The sequence below is a fragment of the Mytilus californianus genome, unplaced genomic scaffold, assembly GCF_021869535.1.
Source record: "Mytilus californianus isolate M0D057914Y unplaced genomic scaffold, xbMytCali1.0.p SCAF_11, whole genome shotgun sequence".
Classification (NCBI taxonomy): Eukaryota; Metazoa; Mollusca; class Bivalvia; order Mytilida; family Mytilidae; genus Mytilus; species Mytilus californianus.
Genome location: NW_026262593.1, coordinates 28,035,123 through 28,056,623, shown reverse-complemented (window position 1 = coordinate 28,056,623; position 21,501 = coordinate 28,035,123). Strand labels below are relative to the sequence as shown.

The following is a 21,501-nucleotide window of genomic DNA, read 5'->3' as shown; positions in this document are numbered from 1 at the left end:
ACACTTCCCATATCTTTTAATAATAAAAGTATAAATATTATTCAAATATACTTGAAATGTCAGAAAATTGGTTTCATTTAACTTGAGGTTAATTGTCCCAGGAACACTTACCTGACTTTTATTAAATTAGGGCCGTAACTACATTGAGACAAATGCCTCATGTAGGAAATTTCAAAACCAAACGCTTGTCTCCATATCAAATTGTGTTCACCGTGAGTGCCTTGCAAGAAGCAAGTTCTGTTCTCCCTCAGAGGTAGCCCCTGATTTTTCGGGATCAATGTTTCTTATTTATTTGTCTTTTGTTCATTGATTGCCCTTCTGCATTCATTTTGTAATTTAGTAATTTTATTATTAACTTGATCATGAGTTTAAAAAAACACAGCAGCCACAGACTTAACTATGTGAATTACATTTTTGCTTTATCATGCATATTTGTCTTTTGATGTTGTTCCTAGAAACTTAAGTCTTACACTGAATCTATAACGTGATTTTGCTTTGAGACCAAAATATTGTCATAAAATTATTAAAACAGAACTTGCATTTTCAGTTTAAGAAAGGGTCTGGGGAACACCCAGAAGGCATGATTTTGCATCATTTGTTCTATAGCTTCTTGGGCCTTCAGCGGTTCAAAAACCCTTCAAAAAAACTTTGCCTTGCTCCGCTCGGCTAAACATGTTTGCCAATACTTTTAAAAGAGCCTTAGTTACAACCAAACTTTAATACTGTGTATGTATGCAATACATGTATATGCATTGGAGAATATAGAAGATTCATTTCTGCAGAGGATAATAATTAATTCTGATTAAATGGTACATAATGACTTGACTATACATGAATTATTTATAATAAACCAATAATTTAAAAATTGTATGTTTTCGAATATTATAAATATAGTTGTGAAAATAAATAATCAGTCCCTTGCTTTAATGAAAATGAAAAATCTTGCTTCAATAGTGCAGAAAATAGATAATCTGTCCTCTTAGTTTACAAAAATAAATAACTGATCCAAAACAAATCCTCCTGGCCCCCCCCAGAATATCAAATGGTCGTCCCCTTAGTCTATTGGGAGGATGTCGGCAAATATCATCTACATCATAGGCCACTACGCGCAGTGCCCTGCTTTTGATATTTCAAAGGAAACTACATGGGGCTCAGTGTGACAAATTCTGAGTACTTTATCTATGGCTATTATATCTATGATCTGATAAAGATTTTGTGTTATGTGTGTCAAAAATTAGGGAAATCCCTGTTTTGACAGTTCTCTAGTGATTTCGCACATGCCAACTGAAAATAGTTCATTTTGAATAAAGGAAAGATTTTATAAGTGGATTTGAAATACTATATTCAGTTTGAACTGAACAGATTGCCAAGGATGCAGAGCTAAAATCATTTCATCATGTTCATTATTATGAAATTAGCCTTAGATTGAAACCAATGTTATTTGATGATGTTGGGGCCTCGGTGGCCGAGTGGTCTAAGTAGTTACTACTGTAATCACTAGCCAGTCAACACTGAGGTTGTGAGTTCGACCACTGCTTGTGCGGGTGCACTCGACTCCAATCTTAATTGACTAGGATTGTCAGTTTTCCTATCGAAGGTCGGTGGTTTTCTTCGGGCACTCCGGCTTCCTCCACCAATAAAAACTGGCCGCACGAAATAGCCCAAAAGTGGTGCTTAAAAGTGGTGTTAAAACACCAAAAATCAAAAATCAAATCAAATTTGATGATGTCATAATTTTGATGGAAAATGATTAAATATAGTCAATCATGGGTTTGCAATTATCAATTTATGCTTGAACTTATTAATTTTAATATTCTCTGTCCCTTCAGAAGACGAAAACAATGACAAGAACTATTCTATCTATGTTACATTAAGGATATGAAGAAATCAGGTAATCGCCAACCGCATGTACACAGGGGATTCCACTGTAATTCATTTAAATACTGGTCAGGTACCAGTTACTGTCAGAAATTCAAAGTTTTTTTCATTTATATTTTTTTTTTACAGGAACTCCTGTTACAAATTTTCTTTTACCAGAAAATTCGTATACTAGTGTGTCAATTTTGCAGTGAGATTTCATGGTAACATGGACCAGTTACTGCATTTAAGAATCTACTCACTAAATAATAGATATTTCCACTTTTATGAGTATTCATGTTATATACATGTATAATGCTTTTCTGTAGTAAGACGAGAAGGTTCTTTGCTGAATTGACCAAGCTCATAGTCATAACATCGGTCTATTCTACATCTTTTCTTCCTTTCACAAAGTCTGAACTGGTCATAAATAATGTCGCTTGAGATCAACAAAATATACTATATTGAAGGAGAGCAAAATATATGATTTTCAAATTTATAAATCTGTCCTTATTCCATGTATTCTTATAAAAGTAATGTGGGTTCATAAGCAAGATTTGATGTATTATGTATTTGAAAACAGTATATTTTCTAAAATTAAGGAGGCCATAAAGTAATGATGTCATGTCCCTGCAAACGTCACTTCTCCCACATGTTATAAAAACGAAAAACGCAGAATTTCATCATTTTAATTGGATCAAACAAAACAAAATTTTTAAATATAAAGCAAAAATATGTGTCCTCAGATTAGCAGTATGCCAAATTCATGCAACCATCCCTCATTACAAAAATGCCTAGTGATGGAACTGATAACCTACAGTAACTGTTCCTCGACCAGTAGTGTATTGTAAATTATTTTGATGTAATGAATAATTAATATTTCATGATGAACAAAGGCCAAGTTCATTCATATAAGATTGTAAAAGAAAGGCCAATTATTATAATCAACTAATTATCACAAAAAAGTATTTTATTCAAACATGTCAAATAATTTATGAATTTTTATTCGTTAAAATACAAATATTTTAATATATACATCTAAAAAACATCTAATAATTTAAACTGTATTTGAATACAAATAGGGTGCAAACATGTAGGGTGTAAACTTGTGGTGTGAAAACGTGTTTAGGGAGCGAACGGACATGATACCCTGATCAATAGGTTTAGGAAGATCCTTATAAATGGTTACTGTATTATACCCCGAATCAGATATCAATTTACTGTTGGAAAAAAACAGAACCCCCCTTTTTTTGATGATCAATGCCTTTGAATGGGGACGTATGGTTGGAACCCCCCTGCAATACATGTAGTACAAGTGTTACAAATTCTAAAAAAACTGTAAGGTCTTTTACAACATCATCCATGTATCAAGGTTTATAACTTATTTACAGATTGGAACACCTTACAATATCTGTAAACAACTTTGTTGTTTCTTCCAAATTGCATCTTGGTGATGATTTCCAGAGGTACAAAATGTAGGAGCAGGGTTCTGAAGATTTTTGACGGCAAGTCCAGGGACCCTACAGTGACCATATTTGGCAATGCGAATTTAACAGTGTGAAGAAAAACAGTTATTGCTTTGATTAATTATTTAATTCTCCATGCAACAAAAGAGCAAGGTGATCACTTCAAATTTAGATTAATTTGAATACTTTTGCTATGAAATGAAACAACATTGTACAATCTCAATGCGTCTTAGGGCTCCCTAGTTTATAAAACGATGAATCCAGATTGATTATCATGAGTCCTGAACTCATTCATGGAGTTGTCTTAGTGAGAACCCTGGGTAGGAGGTTCCAATCTTTTTTTATTTGGTAGGAAGCTGAATTGTGAAGTGTCCATATTGGCTGGAATTCTTAGAAAGTGCTGACTAATAATGTGTGTTCTATGATGTTTTCTTAAGTTGTTTAAGATTTTCTCTTGGTATGTATTTTGGCTAGATGTTGTATGTCTTTTCAAATAAAATCAGTCTGTTTAGTATTAGCCTACATGTACATGTACATTTATCTCTATGGGATTCTAGTTAGATTTGGTTGGATTGTTCCTTGAGGGACTCCTAAAAGTACTGCCTAATTGCCAGACTTACCCTCATTTACAACTATGCATTGTGACCTACTAAACAGGAATGAGTCGACCAAGTTCATTATATATTTTTTGTACGCTTTATCAGTAGTTCATATGTCACCATGTCAAATGCTTTTTCTCAGTCTAAAATGAATTTTTTACTTTTTGCCATTGTTAATGGCACATGCCAAATCATGGAGGACATTTATAAATTGAATTTTGCGGCTATGATGTTACTTAATGTGTGTTGTCTATTGTTAAGAATGTTGTTGTTTTGGAAATGCTGCATCAAATATGAACAAATGAATGTTCCAAAAGTTGGCATTAATTACATGTTAGATAAAAATGTTCTATAATAACTTGGGAATATTCTGTCATTTTTCTTAAAAAGTGGACTGACTAAATTGGCAATTTTCCACTCAACTGGTATAGTTCCTTTGCCAATTAGATTGTTGAATGAAGTGAGTCATGACCTCTGAGAGTTTAGTTGCCAGTTCTTGTAGCACTCATGGGTGAATAAAGTCTTATTAATATTAACCCAACGCCTTGTCAGTATTTAGTCCTTTCAGTCTTTTTTCAGATCATTTTTTTGTTGACTGTCTCATTATCTACTTGTGATGGCTGGTGTGGTACAGAATTGTGCTCTGATCTTGTAAATCTACTCATGGTGTTTCTTATAAATTGATGGTTAAGTATCTCAGCCTTATCTAGATCTGTTTTTGCAACTTTGTTTTCTTAAGGGATCTGTTGTTTATGTACTGCCAAAATTGGTTTAGAGTCCTTTTAATATTTCCTATAAGATTGTTTTATAACAGTGGTATTGTGAGCCTCAGTTACTTGATATTTCCTATAAGATTGTTTTAATAACTGTGGTGTTGTGATCCTCAGTTACTTGATATTTCCTATAAGATTGTTTTTATAACAGTGGTATTGTAAGCCACAGTTACTTGATATTTCCTATAAGATTGTTTGATAACAGTGGTATTGTGAGTCTCAGTTACTTGATATTTCCTATAAGATTGTTTTTATAACAGTGGTGTTGTCAGCCTCAGTTACTTGATATTTCCTATAAAATTGTTTAATAACTGTGGTATTGTGAGCCTCAGTTACTTGATATTTCCTATAAGATTGTTTTTATAACAATGGTGTTGTGAGCCTCAGTTACTTCCTTGTTAAGCATTTGACCTATTTCCTGCCATTGTCTATTTAATCTGTTGTTGTTAGTCTTCTTGTAGTGCATGTGTTCTGTTAAGTCTTCATATAAATCGGTAATAATGTTGTTATCAATCGATGGTATTGTAATGACTGTTTACCTTTGGCTGTTTTCGGTAAGTTCTTTTTATATTGTAGATGTTTCCAAGATGACTTTGAAGTTAATAAAAATTAGATATTTTTCCCTTTAACTTCAAATTAGATCTGAATTAAAGTAAGTGGCCTCCAAAAATTCTATTTTTTTAAGCCCAATTAAGTTTTATCCAGATGATTTTTCAGTAATGGTGTCGTCAATGCCTTAAGGCAATATGTTGCCTTTTACGTGATTTTTTTTTGCAATATCAGCAATATCGTGAAATCCAAGGTTTAATTTTTGTATCACTGTAAATTGATACCTGATTTTTGGTATAATACCTATAGCTATAAATGAGGATAATACCCATTAATGAGGATCTTCCCAAACCTTTTCAAGGACACAAAAGTCCAACTAAGAGCATTAAGTAATTGCTGTTTAGGACATAAAACACCCTCTAGATAAATTAGGATGTATGTAAGTCCTTGTCATGATTCAATAATGGTATTTTGTGAAAGGAAAAAAATCATCACAGGTACAAATCTATTTATCCCAAGTCAACCTATAGCCCCATTTGAAAAATAAATTCACTCATGGGTAAATATAAGTAAAAAAGTAGTCTTTAGTAAATGTTTTGTTGAGAATAATTGGAAATCTTAACATATATTTTAACAGACCAACCTGAGTTGAAGCCCAAAACATGCCATATATGTGTCAGAAAATCATGAAGTATTATTTTCATTAAGGATTTTGATAGATTTTACTATAGATTGAAATCCTTGTTTTCATCAATTTGAGCACAGCTTTTACATGGGCTTTAGTCAGAGCTAATAGCATTTAGAATTTTTTTTTTAAACAGCTCAGCCATTGAATAGACTAAAGATCAAAGACAGGGACATTTCATGATAAATATTGATTGTTCTAACTACTGCTTATATTTTGTTTATGATTATAAACATGATAAACACTAATAGCCTTGATGACTTTAAATAAAATCCTAATCAGAAGAAGTTCTCAAGCATAATTAGTCACAAGGATTTCATTCAGGAACATTTTATTGATATCTTTTATTCTCTAATGTTTTTCAACGTGTTCATAGAATATCTTGTTGAATAAACATAATACAAGAATGACCAATTTCCAAAAAAATGAATTTCATTACTCATTATTCCAAACATTATTCAAATACATAAGAAAGAAAAGTCCTGGACACAATAACAAATTCTGTGTTATGCATATAGGATTTTGTCATTCTTAAACCATCTTTCAAGAGTAAGGAATAGGCAAATTTGATTTTAATAGGCTTTTCTGAGGCGCCTGATAGGTTATTTTTGTTCTTCGTGATCGGCGCATTTTCGCTATCGTGATCAGTTTTTCTACAGATTTTTTTTTTATATTTTCGTGATCTGTGATCATGGAAATTTATTTTCTGTGAATCATGATTGACAAAAAAATCAACTCGTGAATCGTGATGAGACCCCCCCCCCCCCCCCCCCATCAGGCCCCTCTTTTCTGCTGCAACTGTAGAAATTTGAATATATGTTTATGCAATTAAACGGCAAGTATCTGATTTCTTTGGCAAATTTGAACTTCTACTTCAATATCTTTAAACATCCACCGCATATATAATTAGTCTTGAAAATGGTGACTGCGGAAAATTAACAGTCTTAAAGTTTTACTGCTAGGAAAGTTGATTCTATAAAAATATTGTGTTATTGCAAGCATTTTTAAATTTTTTTTTCTATCTCAATGAAATATGGTAATCAAATTGTCATGTAAAATTGGATCCATGGAGGGCCATGCTTAACTGATTCAGTTTAATACTGTATTCATCATTGTATAAGGCATTGTACCAGTTAGGATTGAAGGGCAGAAGTTTTGAGATGAAGGGCATGTTCAGTGCTGTGTCTTGTCTGAAATTTTTATCATGTGTTTATAGGTAATGAATTGAAATGATTAACTAAAGTAATGTATTTTTGTTTGAAGAAAGCTTTTTCTGAAGTATAATTTTTTTGCATTGAAATGTATATGTTTACCTCAAAAAACAAAAATGCATATATAGAGCATGTCCATAAAGGCAAAAGGGGTGCACACATAGGGGGGCTGGGCCCTATATTTTGGGCTAATTGGGAACTCTTATTTATATTAAAGATAGTATCTGTTTCATATGCAAAATAACTGACTACATTCAGATTTTAATCTGTTTTAAACCAATACTAATCATCATGACAAATCTATTTTTAGGGTTTTAATGGAAGGCTGGCATTTTCTATAGCATCATGTGTCCTTGGGGCCTCCTTTACATTTGGTTACAACACTGGTGTAGTGAATACAGCTGAAGGGGTAAGTATTGGAGCATCCTTTACATTTGGTTACAACACTGGTGTAGTGAATACAGCTGAAGGGGTAAGTATTGGAGCATCCTTTACATTTGGTTATAACACTGGTGTAGTGAATACAGCTGAAGAGGTAAATATTGACACCTCCTTTACATTTGGTTACAACACTGGTGTAGTGAATACAGCTGAAGGGGTAAGTATTGGGGCCTCCTTTACATTTGGTTACAACACTGGTGTAGTGAATACAGCTGAAGGGGTAAGTATTGGGGCCTCCTTTACATTTGGTTACAACACTGGTGTAGTGAATACAGCTGAAGGGGTAAGTATTGGAGCCTCCTTTACATTTGGTTACAACACTGGTGTAGTGAATACAGCTGAAGGGGTAAGTATTGGGGCCTCCTTTACATTTGGTTACAACACTGGTGTAGTGAATACAGCTGAAGGGGTAAGTATTGGAGCCTCCTTTACTTTTGGTTACAACACTGGTGTAGTGAATACAGCTGAAGGGGTAAGTATAGGAGCCTCCTGTACATTTGGTTACAACACTGGTGTAGTGAATACAGCTGAAGGGGTAAGTATTGGAGCCTCCTTTACATCTGGTTACAACACTGGTGTAGTGAATACAGCTGAAGGGGTAAGTATTGGAGCATCCTTTACATCTAGTTACAACACTGGTGTAGTGAATACAGCTGAAGGGGTAAGTATTGGAGCCTCCTTTACATCTGGTTACAACACTGGTGTAGTGAATACAGCTGAAGGGGTAAGTATTGGAGCATCCTTTACATCTAGTTACAACACTGGTGTAGTGAATACAGCTGAAGGGGTACGTAAAGCTATATACTGTGGATTCATTGAAGTTTGTGGATTGAGGATAAATTGTATTTTCATGGATATTTTATTTAGTGGTTTTGTCAAATAAAATTGAGAATGGAAACGGGGAATGTGTCAAAGAGACAACCACCGACCAAAGAGCAGAAAACAGCCCAAGGCCACCAATGGGTCTTCAACACAGCTAGAAAATCCCACACCGGGAGGCGGGACTCAGCTGTCCCCTAAACAAAAAAGTCTGTTTACAAGCCTACAGAAAATGTGTTAACCTATACCCTAGAAATACATTGACTTGTAACATTGAAAAAGATAATAATCTTCCCTTCGTAACATAAAATTATATGTCACTGTTCACATCTACAAGACTAAAACATTATGCATCAGCCCGTGTAAAAAGAAACCCCAACAATGTGCAACATAAATGTTTTTTTCATTGCATTGCTTCTTCTTTTACTTCTCATACACCAAGACACAATTTATTGCTTGTCAACAGCCTATAATCCAAATATTTTTTGTAGTATTTTCTGGTGTATTGTGTTGATTGATTGCTGCTGCATTGATGTAGACCACACATCTCTTTTTTCATACTTGAAAGTAGAAGTAATTTTCCTACATTAAAACACTGTTCTAATATTTTATATAACATCCTGGTAGACATGTAATTTTGAAATACCATCCTGTTTCTAGAAATTATATCATCACATCCATATAAACACAATCTATAAAAAAATGATTTCAGATAGCATCACATTACATTGTACCATGATGTTAAAAGGCCTTAAGACAAACACTGACTGAAGACATGCAATTTGTGTTGAATAGAAAAAATCACCTGTTACACTAATAAACTACTAATTTATTAGTAATAAACTAATAAGTTACTAACTTCTACGTTATTTGGTCTCTGGAGTAGACTTGTCACATTGGCAAAGATACCACATCTTCATTTATTTTACTGTTTATTGTAAGGTGAAACAGTATTTGTTTATTTTTTCAGGTTATAAAAGATTTTTATAACAGAACTTATGAAAGTCGAGATGGTAAAGCCATGGAACAGAGTACAATGACATTACTATGGAGTTTTACTGTAGCAGCTTTTGCTTTGGGGGGAATGATCGGGGGTTTTAGTGCTGGATACTTCTGTAACAAATATGGAAGGTAATTTACTGTAGCAGCTTTTGCTTTGGGGGAATGATCGGGGGTTTTAGTGCTGGATACTTCTGTAATAAATATGGAAGGTAATTTACTGTGGTAGCTTTTGCTTTGGGGGGAATGATTGGGGGTTTTAGTGCTGGATACTTCTGTAATAAATGTGGAAGGTAATTTACTGTTGCAGCTTTTGCTTTGGGGAGAATGATCGGGGGTGTTAGTGCTGGATACTTCTGTAACAAATATGGAAGGTAATTTACTGTGGCAGCTTTTGCTTTGGGGGGAATGATCAGGGGTTTTAGTGCTGGATACTTCTGTAACAAATATACATGTAGAAGGTAATTTACTGTAGCAGCTTTTGCTTTGGGGGGAATGATTGGGGGATTTAGTGCTGGATACTTCTGTAATAAATATGGAAGGTAATTTATAAAACTTTGATTCGATGGAAATGATATTTTTTAAGTGTCTTTTAGATTAATCAACAATATACTACTACTAGGTGGGTGTTTGATAACAATGACTACCCATGAGGGTCTCGCATGGTTATTCAACAATATTATAAAGAAGCATGTAGACTGTAAGCTACCTTTAAATGTAATTGTGCAAAAATATTCAATGCTCTTTACTTTTCATTGATTTATTAATCAAAACATTTCATGTGACCATAAAAATCCATGTAAAACTTAAAATAAGATAACTTCCCAGTCTGCTGATATTTTTACAATCAATGATTATTTTGTTTCAGAAAAGGGACATTACTGAGAAATAATTTATTAAATTTACTAGGAGGATTATTAATGATGTTTTCTGACAATGCCAAGTCTTATGAGATGTTGATAGCTGGGAGACTTGTGATTGGAATATGTGCAGGTATAGATTAGAATTTATATGACCTTAAGTAATTCATGCTCACATTGCAGTGGGAGAACTATGCCATCTCTTTCTATAGACCAAAGGTTTCAAGGTAATCTTTAAAAAAAAAGTTTTAATTATATTGTTGATAATTTGAGTCAATTTACTATTTCTGAAAGTTGAGAAATATTTTTATTTGTACACAAAATGGCTTCTGCCCTAAAATAAAAATAACCTTGGAAATAATATTTGCAATGAATTGAAGAACCTGCAATTTCTGATAAAATGTATCCTCCAAAAAAACAATCTTTTTAAACTGAAGACCTCATTCACATTAGGCCTGTGTTTGGTTTATGCAGGTTTAATAGCTATAGAATGTTTGATATCTTTTATATTACAAGTGATCAGTTTCAGTTTGATTCCTGCTTTTCCATTCTTCAATTCTCTATTGATAAATTTAGAAATTATTTTAAAAGAGACCAATGTTCAAACTCCCTTTGGCAAAGATGACCTTCAATGGATATGACTATTCTTATGACACATAGGTACCCATTTGGTCTTATAACTCCACTTGTTTTTAAGTATTGATACATTGTTTGCTTTTAAATTGTTGGGTTTGTGGGTCCCTGGTGAAGGTATATCCAGAAAAGAGTTTTGGATGCACAAAATTTATAAAGTATTTTTTAAAAATTTTCATAGTTTATTTTGACAGGTTTCACTGTATTTGTTTGAATAAGAATAATTCTTGTTGTTTTAAATCTAGAAATATGACATTAAATGTTTGTTTTGTAGGTATATTTACTGGAGCTGCACCTCTTTACCTGTCTGAGATTGCACCCATATCTCTTCGAGGATTTGCTGGCGTGTTCAACCAACTAGCTATAACTTTTGGAGTGATGATATCTGAAATACTTGGATTACAGTTTATATTAGGGACAGCTTATTATTGGAAATATGCTGTAGGTCAGTATGTACTATACATGTTATAATTTGTCATGTCTTCACCTTTTTTAGCCTACTATATGGTAAAGGTTTTGCTCACTGTTGAAGGCTGTACAGTGACCTATAGTTGCTTACCTCCTTTAGTCTCTAGGGGATAGTTGTCTCATTGGCAGTCATACCATATCTCTTTATTTTTAAGCTAGATAAAAATTATCATATCAGACACATGTTAAGAATCCAATTGTAACTTAAATTCATCATTGAACGTTACGTTTTTTAATAGGATGCTTTCTTAAAAAGTAATTTACATATACGGTTTACGTTTACGGGACGTATTATGGTATACCATTGTCCGTCCGTCTGTCGTCAACATGTCGGACAATAACTCAAAAACACTTAAACCAATTTGCATGAAACTTTGGTGAATTGTTAACATCTATTGACGTGAGCTCCCTTTTGATTTTTATAAATTTTAGATTTTACTTTTCCAAGTTATGGGCTTTTATTCATTAAAAAAGGGGGATTTTCCAGTTTTTGGACAATAACTGAAAAGTGCTTTGAGCAGTTTTCATGAAACTTTAGTGAATTGTTTATATCTATTGACGTAAGCTCCCTTTCGATTTTTATAAATTTTAGACTTTATGTTTCTGAGTTATGGGATTTTATTCTTAAAAAAAAGGGGGATTTTCCAGTTTTCGTACAATAACTCAAAAGTGCTCCAGTTTTCATGAAACTTTGGTGACTGCTTTATATCTATTAAATAAACCTCCCTTTAGTTTTTTTTATAAATTTCTGATATGACATTGAGGAGTTATGGAACTTTATTCTTTAAAAAAGAGACGGGTGTATCATGCACTCATGGGGCAGCTCTGTATTAAGCATTCCTGGCTTTTTAAATGTTAAGGTTTGAGGGTTCTTGGTAAAGGTAAATCCAGAAAAACACTTCGGGTGAAACTAATAATGTGTTTATTTCATCAGCTAAAGTATTATTCATTTATACATAACATATATATGCCTGTCAAGTTACAGAATATACAGAGTTATATTTAAATGAAAAATAAAAAAAGAAAAAGGAGATTAAATTTATATCAAACAAAAAAGTATAAAACAAAAATGATACATATATCAATATTGTTGCAAGCAAAGTGTACTTGAAGTAAGGAAACTTTATACCACAGATAGACTTCTCTGTAAAGTATCAAAATTACACTACAAAAAGAGAAGCCCTTTCTCCGTTTGATTCTGAAGTTTTGTGAACCTTGAATCAGTTTTACCACTGCAGATTTTTTTTTTAAATAATTATCTCCCGTGAAAAAAAATAAGATGTAGTAGAGTTATTTCCCATTTTGTGTATAAGTATACATATCTCATTTGTTTGTTAACATTGTACAAATATTGTTACCAAATTGAATTTGCCTGAATTGACATTGCCTGAATGGGTATATAATGAAGAACATTCTATTTATTATAAGGTTAATAAGGAATCACTAGTACATGTACTGTTTGTTTTATATAAAAATGGAAAAACATTGCTATTGGGATACTATGAAGTTGATCAGAAAATATGATAATAATCTGCATAGGATTGCCTTTCCTTATAAAGGACCTCCTAGAATTTTGTTTTAAGCCTTGCCCAGTTTTCTCACAAAGTATAACAAAAATAATGAAATCCAAGGTAAATTCAGAAAAGGGAAGTCCACAAAAACTGACATTATCAACCAACAGAACGAGTGGAAAACAACTTTCATATTCCTGACTTGGTACCTTTTAAAGTAATACACTTGTGATACCTATTTTATACAGTAATTGCAGTATTATATTTTATAGGTAGTTGTCGTTTGTTCATGTGGTTCATAAGTGTTTCTCGTTTCTCGTTTTTTATATAGATAATACCTTTGGTTTTTCTGTTTGAATGGTTTTACACTAGTAACTTTTGGGGCCCTTTATAGCTTGCTGTTCGGTGTGAGCCAAGGCTCCGTGTTGAAGACCGTACTTTGACCTATAATGGTTTACTTTTATAAATTGTGACTTGGATGGAGAGTTGTCTCATTGGCACTCATACCACATCTTCTTATATCTATAACTATTGTTCCCATATGTTTACAGTTATGTCATTAAGCCTCACCAAGTCTGGTCAAATTTATAAAGTAATACACTTGATATTCTAACTTAGTACATTAGTGACAGTATTTTATTTTGTGATATTCTAACTTAGTACATTAGTGACAGTATTTTATTTTGTGATATTCTAACTTAGTACATTAGTGACAGTATTTTATTTTGTGATATTCTAACTTAGTACATTAGTGACAGTATTTTATTTTGTGATATTCTAACTTAGTACATTAGTGACAGTATTTTATTTTGTGATATTCTAACTTAGTACATTAGTGACAGTATTTTATTTTGTGATATTCTAACTTAGTACATTAGTGACAGTAATTTATTTTGTAGGTATGACTATTGTACCCATGTGTTTACAGCTATGTACTTTAATTTGGTGTCCAGAAAGTCCAAGATATCTCATGTTGTTAAAAAGTGATGAAGAATCTGCTGAGAAAGGTAAATCTTAGTCTCTCTTCATTCTTTTACATGAATATAAAGATAAGAGGATGTGGTATGATAGCTAATGAGACAACTCTCCACAAGAGACCAAATGACACAGAAATTAACAACTATAGGTCACTGTACGGCCTTCAACAATGAGTAAAACCCATACCGCATAGTCAGCTATAAAAGCCCCCAAAATGACAAACATAAAACAATTCAAACGAGAAAACAAACGGCCTGATTTATGTACCGCTACAAAATAATGAAGGAAAAACAAATATGATATACAGCAACAAACAACAACCACTGAATTACAGGCTCCTGACTTGGGACAGGCACATACAGAATGTGGTGGGGTTAAACTAGTTTGAAGGCACACCAAAAGTACAACATCAGAACAAACTATAAAAATCAGTTGAAAGGGCTTAACTCATCAGATCGATACAAAGCAGAAATACATCTAACAAAAACACAGAGTGGACGTGGCAAGGTACTTATACATCCCCACAACAAAAAGACATTAATAACAGATCTGAGAGTACTGACAGTTACTGACAGCTAGATCAAAGCCAATATCAACTAATAAAAGAAATCATGCATCTAAGACTAAAATACACTGTATTGTATTACATCAACAAACTTTATACACTGTAAATCCATGATATACAGTCAAACCTATATTAAGCAGTCACTCATGGGAAGAATCAAAAGTGACCACACAAGAGAGGTGACCTTTTAAAAGAGGTTCTCAAAAATTCTGATCCAGACATTGCCCATAGCCGGGATTGCGGCTAATTGTTTTAGTGTTTTCAATCGATCGAGTTATCATTAATACATTTGATCTAGCATAACATTATTACTTAAAGTCATTTTGCAGTGAAATGGAACAGTAATTGATGTTTGGTATGCAGTTAACTCAGGGGACAGGGCCAAATAATATCAATGGAAATGAGATGTACTAATGCTAACACATTTGCATAACTGCATACCAAATATCATTGACTTACTATTACTGGTTCCCCAAAAATTGACATTTATCCAGTCAAAGCATTAAATTACCAATCACTTACCCCTGTATACTTCATTTGCACTGATAGCAGTGTTACATGTTTTAGAAAGTCACTTTCTACAAGAAATCTGATAATAATATTTATTTTGATGTTATTAAATCTGGTTTGTGTTTAAAGAATTATGGTGGCCTTGTTTTAATTTGTGGAGGTAGTTGGAGAACCTAGAAAAACCATGACCTTCTAGGAGGTGTTTAACCTTGGGTAAGAAAACTTGCAATCATTGGAACACAGCTTGTCAAAGTGGGGTTTGAAATCATAACCTTAGTGGAGACAGGCAAGTGATCACTGTATATGAACAACTTGGACCACTTGGCCATCAAAGTCCCAAAATTACAAAGATGCTTTGCCAATGTGATTAAACATGTTGAATTGTTAACTTTTTATACATTGTGACTTGGATGGAGAGTTGTCTCATTGACACTCATACCACATCTTTTTATTTATATTGACATAAAATAGATATACATTGTAATGTATTCTTTTGGTATCACTTCAGTAGTGTTCCTTGTTTTAATGCTGTAAAAAACAACTGTAGAATTCCAAAACAGGTATCCACCCTCACAAAACCATCCCTTAAATGTGTCTAGTCACTTGTCCAAAACAAAACAAAAATCTTCAAAATATTAGAACTGTGATTGAACTCTATATTTCTGTTAATACACATGTATTTAAAATATTTAAATGACTATATAAAGTCTAAAAAAAATTATGTAAAATGCAACAGAGCTAATAAAAAAAAATTTCTTTAGGCACATCCTTGGGTAATGTTCTATATCTTTAAGTCTGATTAAGAGTTGCTCTTATGAGAGACTATTACCAAATATTGCACTGTTGAAGAGATTTCCAACCCCTTAAACATTTTCATACCTGATGAAATTTATATATGCATGTTTGTGAAAATTTCATCAATATCATATAAAATAGTGTTATTTGGAGTTGATTTAGCAAACCCAACCTTCTAATGGCTCTCATAGTTTTGATTTATAAAAAATGCACAAAAAATCTCTGGATGCACTCAGATTTTGAAACATGAAAAATATATCATGGAGGTTCCTTCAGAGGTAATAAAGATGACCTAAATTAATCCTTCAGAGATGATTGGCCAACCATTATGCTTGAATTTGAAATTTGAAATTTGAAATCAAGTCTAGCAATATGAACCTTCAGGTTTTTAGAGTTTTCTATACCTGAAAATTGTCAGTCTTCATTAAAATAATTGAATTAATTTCATTTATATATGAAATTAAGAAAATTGCTACTCACAGTTCTCATATTAGATGTGAAAAATTGCAAATTACTAGTAAGACAATAAGGAACATTGTAATTGTTGAAACTTTTGGTAGATGTCCAAAGACATTGTCATTGAAAAATATTCACTTATAACTTACATAACATTTTTGTCAACATTAATATTATTCAGATTCTTGATGATTAATCAATGAACTATGTTATTATACTGGACTATGGTCTAAACATCTTTTAATCACTATTTAAAAGAATTTATGAACTCAAGTGAACTCACAATTTTTTTATCAGAATAGCATCAATATTAGTTCACCATTGATGAAAGTTCAGGGATAAGAATTAAAAATGTTCATTTACAAAAGATTTTATCACAGTTCAGCTCAATTATTACTCAATCAGAGTTCAATTATTACTAAAACAGTTATAACAGTATTCATCAGAGAAATAAGTATGGCTCTTTACAAAATGGACTGAACTGCTTAGGAAGAAACTATTTTAGTCCATATTTTAATGCCTACATATTTTAATGGACTGAACCGTATAGGAAGAAACCATTTTAGTCCATAATTTAATACCTACATATTTTAATGGACTAAAGTAAAATAATTGTGTGGTACAAAGTATGACGATATACATAAGTACAGAGTCGCGTCAAATGTATATCACAAAAAACAGACTCAACAGTAAAAGTAATATTAATAAATAAAATAATTTTGTCGTTCAAAGTATGACGGGATACATAAGCACAGAGTCACGTCAAATGGATATCTAAAAAATACCCAGACTTAACAATAAAAGTAATATTAATAAAGATGAATAAAAGAATACTATAACACGTTATTAAGATGATAAACAACGTCAGTACGCAAAATCTATACTTCAAACCATCGTGTATTATTTGTGAAGTTGATACGGAATATTTATCAACAAGGTCTTGGTACCTGCCGATGAACTTTTTTAGGAAAAGGAGGAGACGTTCTTTGACATACCCCTGGTTCATCAACTTTCTGCTCAGACACTGGTGATGTTTTACAAAGTCTGAGTAGGAGCTGCAAGCTCTTGAATACCGAATAAGTTGGGAAATGTGTATCCCATATGCAGGTGAAGTTGGTATATTGCTACTAAGGTGGGGTAAATTGATAATTTCAAAATTAAAATCGTCTCGTTTGTCATAGATTCTGGTACTGAGATGACTGTGTATGTCAAATTCAAGGTATAAGTCTAAAAATGAGGTGGAGGAAGCCGTGTCTGTTGTTTCTTTAATTTCTAGTTCTGGTGGATATATTAATGGAACCCAATCAGAAAAGTTCAGATTGGTAATTGGAAAGAACATCATCAATATATCTGAAAGTGAAATTAAATAACCTGGCTTCTTTGATCTTCTTGTTTTTGACAAGAATGATTGGCAAAATTAATAGGATGGAAAAATACAAAGAACACATTCAAAATTTAAAAAGGGCTCTTGTTTCCTAATCCCAATTATAGAATTACTTTTATATTTCGTATTTATGTATTTACTCTTGTAGCTATACATAATGAATTCATTAATAAAATATGTTTACACTAAAAAATCCAATCATTTACCAAGATAACGATACACAAAATTGGCAATCAAAGTATAGAGACTGACGGTCAATGACTATAATGGTAAATGAAAATGACTACAAATAAAAAACAATTTTACCTTTGTATGTTTAAAAATAGATCTGTTTTAATTATTAGTATAAATGTTTTAGTATTAAGGTTAGATGAAGAAAATCATAAGTTTTACAACAGTTCAAATTTACACTTTTTGTTAATCCTTTAACTAGACATTGATTTGTGTTTAATTTTCCTATTTTCTTAAAAGAAAGAATACAACAGTAGTACTTATTATCCCTGAAATTTGTAGCAAAAAATAGCACTATCAGACAAGAAGTAATGCTATATAATGCCAATGTAATGCATTACATTACAACTACATGTAATGCAAAAAATTTGGGCATTACACATTACATGCATTACTTGGGGAAATGTAATGCATTACAGGGCATTACAATTACAAATTAGCATTCATTATCCCATGCCTGGAGACTGTTGCTTTCCTTCATCAAATTATAGAGACTGTTGCTTTCCTAATCATTTGTACTGCTTCTTTTAACACAAAACAAATTTAATAACACCAAAATAAACAATTATTGTCAGATGTTTTGTAGAAAGTAAAAAAAACATGTAACATTGTTATCAGTGCAAATGAAGTATATAGGCGTAGACAATTGGAAATTAAATGCTTTGACTGGATAAACGTTTAATATTGATACATTTTATATAGTTATGATAATTTGTCTTTTTGAGTTTATTAAGAGATATATTAAGATGAAATGGTACAAAAAAAATTCAAACTAAAATAAAAGACAAAAGAGACAATTTCAAGTTTGTCTTCACAAACTTCCCTTTTTGGACAAAGATCTTCGGGGTGCATACATTACACAACTTGTATGTATCCTACTAAATGTTCTTATGAAACTGACTTTAGGAACGTTACTTTGCATTAACACAAGGATATTTTTTACAGCATTTCATATACCACAGACTTTTGAATATATATATTCAGAATATTTACAGTACTTGTCAGCATCTTATCAAAAAACAGAATGTATCTTGTAAAAATTAATATTCAATAGTATTTCTCACAATATCTTTTATTGCAATTACTTTAAAAGAACATGGGCTTTGCTCATTGTTGAAGGCCGTACGGTGACCTATAGATGTTAATTTCTGTGTCATTTGGTCTCTTGTGGAGAGTTGTCTCATTGGCAATTATACCATATCTTCTTATTTTTATAAAACACTGAAAATTGATGAACTAGTAACTAAACTTGGAAAATATCAGCTTTTTTCTCGTTAACAGGGGCTAAAATCATGGTAGACTCACTAATAAGTTAAAATGGTTTCTTTCTTTCGATGATCTGACGTTTTTTAGATACTTACTGCACCTCTCACAAACACTTTGAATTTCAATTAAGTTTTAAGAAGAGACATCATGAAACCTATTAAAAGTGTACATGCTATTTCTTGTTTTTTTTTGTTTTCTTGAGAAGCAGTATCTATCCAACAGATTAAATATAAAAGAAATAATGCTGGATTGGTGTTTATGTTCAGTGGCAAATATAACATGCATATCAGGACGAGAACATTTTAAGGCGATATGAATATAAACCTTGCTTTATACTACACGGACATGCCAAGCCAGATTTTTAAGATACCTGCATAACTTCAAGATATCTCACCCCAACATTATTCTTATTTCAAGCTGACCAGTTTTTCATTACACTTTATGCCACATGCTTAGCAGAGAAGCAGCATATACCAATTTAAAAGTCTTTGGTTTTACCTGGTTGAGGATAGAACCAACGTCTTCCCACACTTAAGGCATTTTAGTTTAGAAAGAAATATTTTTTTTCAGTGGTGAATTGAAGATGAGATACTATTGATTAGTTGTTGAGCTTTGTTAATTTTGGTTTAATTTTATGTGTAAAGTATATGGCTTGTCTCAGCAGTCTGTTTTACTCCTTGTACAATTTGCAATGTTTTATTTCAGCATTGAAATGGTTAAGAAATAAAGTAGATGTGTCTGATGAAATAGAAGAAATGAGAATAGAAGGCGAAAGAATGAGAAAATCTAAAAAAGTGAGCTTTTATAATATTTTGACACTACTTTACAATAATGCAATAAATCATGTAAATTGCAACATATCAGATATTTTGATTATATATGTATTAGATGTAAGCTCCAAAGATATGGGAGGATTACATATGATTTACATAGAAGTAATAAATAAATATTTTATCTTTTCTCTTGTTTTTAAAAGAGCAATTAGTTTTGATAACAAAGGAAAAGTGTCGTTATCTCAAATTTTACAGATGCTGTACTTAACAATTTCATGAGATGTTTTGTAGTAATGGATTTGAAATGAAAACACTTTCTTGAGATGTTTTGTAGTAATGGATTTGGAATGAAAACACTTTCATGAGATGTTTTGTAGTAATGGATTTGGAATGAAAACACTTTCTTGAGATGTTTTGTAGTACAATGTAATGGATTTGGAATGAAAACACTTTCATGAGATGTTTTGTAGTAATGGATTTGGAATGAAAACACTTTCATGAGATGTTTTGTAGTAATGGATTTGGAATGAAATCTTAATTGGGTCTATTTTTCTGTCATCAAATTGATACCTTATCACTGCTTTTGTATGGCAATATGAATCGCTGTTCTATCTTATCTTTTTCTGGTTTAATTGTCAAATTCTGAACTTTTTGCTTATAAATGATAACACTTCTATGCAAATTTTAAATTAGTGGCACAATATAAACAGTATTGGAAATATATCCAAATAGTCTAGAAGACTTTCACATTCATGCATATTCCTGTACATATCCAATATCACAATGCTTATGTTATTACGTCACAGAAAAATTCCATTGACAACCTGCATAACTCATGCATAAAATGGAACTTGAAATTGGACTATAGTTATTAAAAGACTTTAAAATTGGTAATTGCTACTACTCTTCAGTAAGCAACCAGCATGTTGGAATGGGCAAAGACAAAATGCATGGAATAATGCATTTGGGTTAGGGAACATGTCCTTCTTTTGATTTGATATGGCCACCAATGAGACATCTATCAATAGATCAAAGTACAAATATGCATATTTAAAATCCATATCAGCATAGTGACCTTGTACAAAGAAGGGTATTTTTATGGGATTATATTTTTATGGGATTTATATTTTATCATTTTGAATATGCAAGCTGCAGCAGCAGATTTTCAACAGAATGTTCAGCATGTATTAAATGAAGTCTGAGAATAGCATTTATATGATACATAGCATACACTTATGACTTATACCATTTTGAATAATTTTTAGTGTGATTTATTTTTAGTTCTCCATCACAGATTTATTTCATCATAAAGAGTTATTAACACCATTAATAATTGGTTTGGTGATGCAGCTTTCCCAACAATGGGGAGGTATAAATGCTGTAAGTATTGGTATACTTATAAGTTGATTTTAACATCTGAAGATAATATGATCTAAAAAATGTAGAGGATTTTATCTTAGTTTACGTACTTTACTATAATTTGTCTTTGGGATGACAGATTAATCCTAAGTATGTTAAACAAAATAGAAGTCCAGAAAAAGAGTTAACTATCTGTTGATTTGGGACTGTATTACCCACAGTTATTAGACACAAGATTATAACAAATAATCAAACATAACTAAATTACAGGCAATAGAATGTATTTCTTATGCTTGAGGCTTTAACCTTAACT

The 21,501-nt window shown here is 32.0% G+C and overlaps 1 protein-coding gene across 15 annotated transcripts in view; it reads left to right on the top strand.

Annotated features, from left to right (window-relative positions):
• The window catches only part of LOC127719803 (solute carrier family 2, facilitated glucose transporter member 3-like), a 35,347-nt gene that overhangs the window by 5,016 nt on the left and 8,830 nt on the right, over positions 1-21,501 (top strand). The window contains exons 2-8 of one of the 15 annotated variants that reach the window (XM_052226092.1): positions 7,451-7,549; positions 9,371-9,531; positions 10,268-10,392; positions 11,167-11,337; positions 13,771-13,878; positions 19,762-19,850; positions 21,111-21,209. In XM_052226092.1, coding sequence (XP_052082052.1) covers positions 7,451-7,549; positions 9,371-9,531; positions 10,268-10,392; positions 11,167-11,337; positions 13,771-13,878; positions 19,762-19,850; positions 21,111-21,209 — 852 coding nt within the window. The other 14 variants (XM_052226098.1, XM_052226097.1, XM_052226096.1 and 11 more) reach the window with 14 other exon arrangements.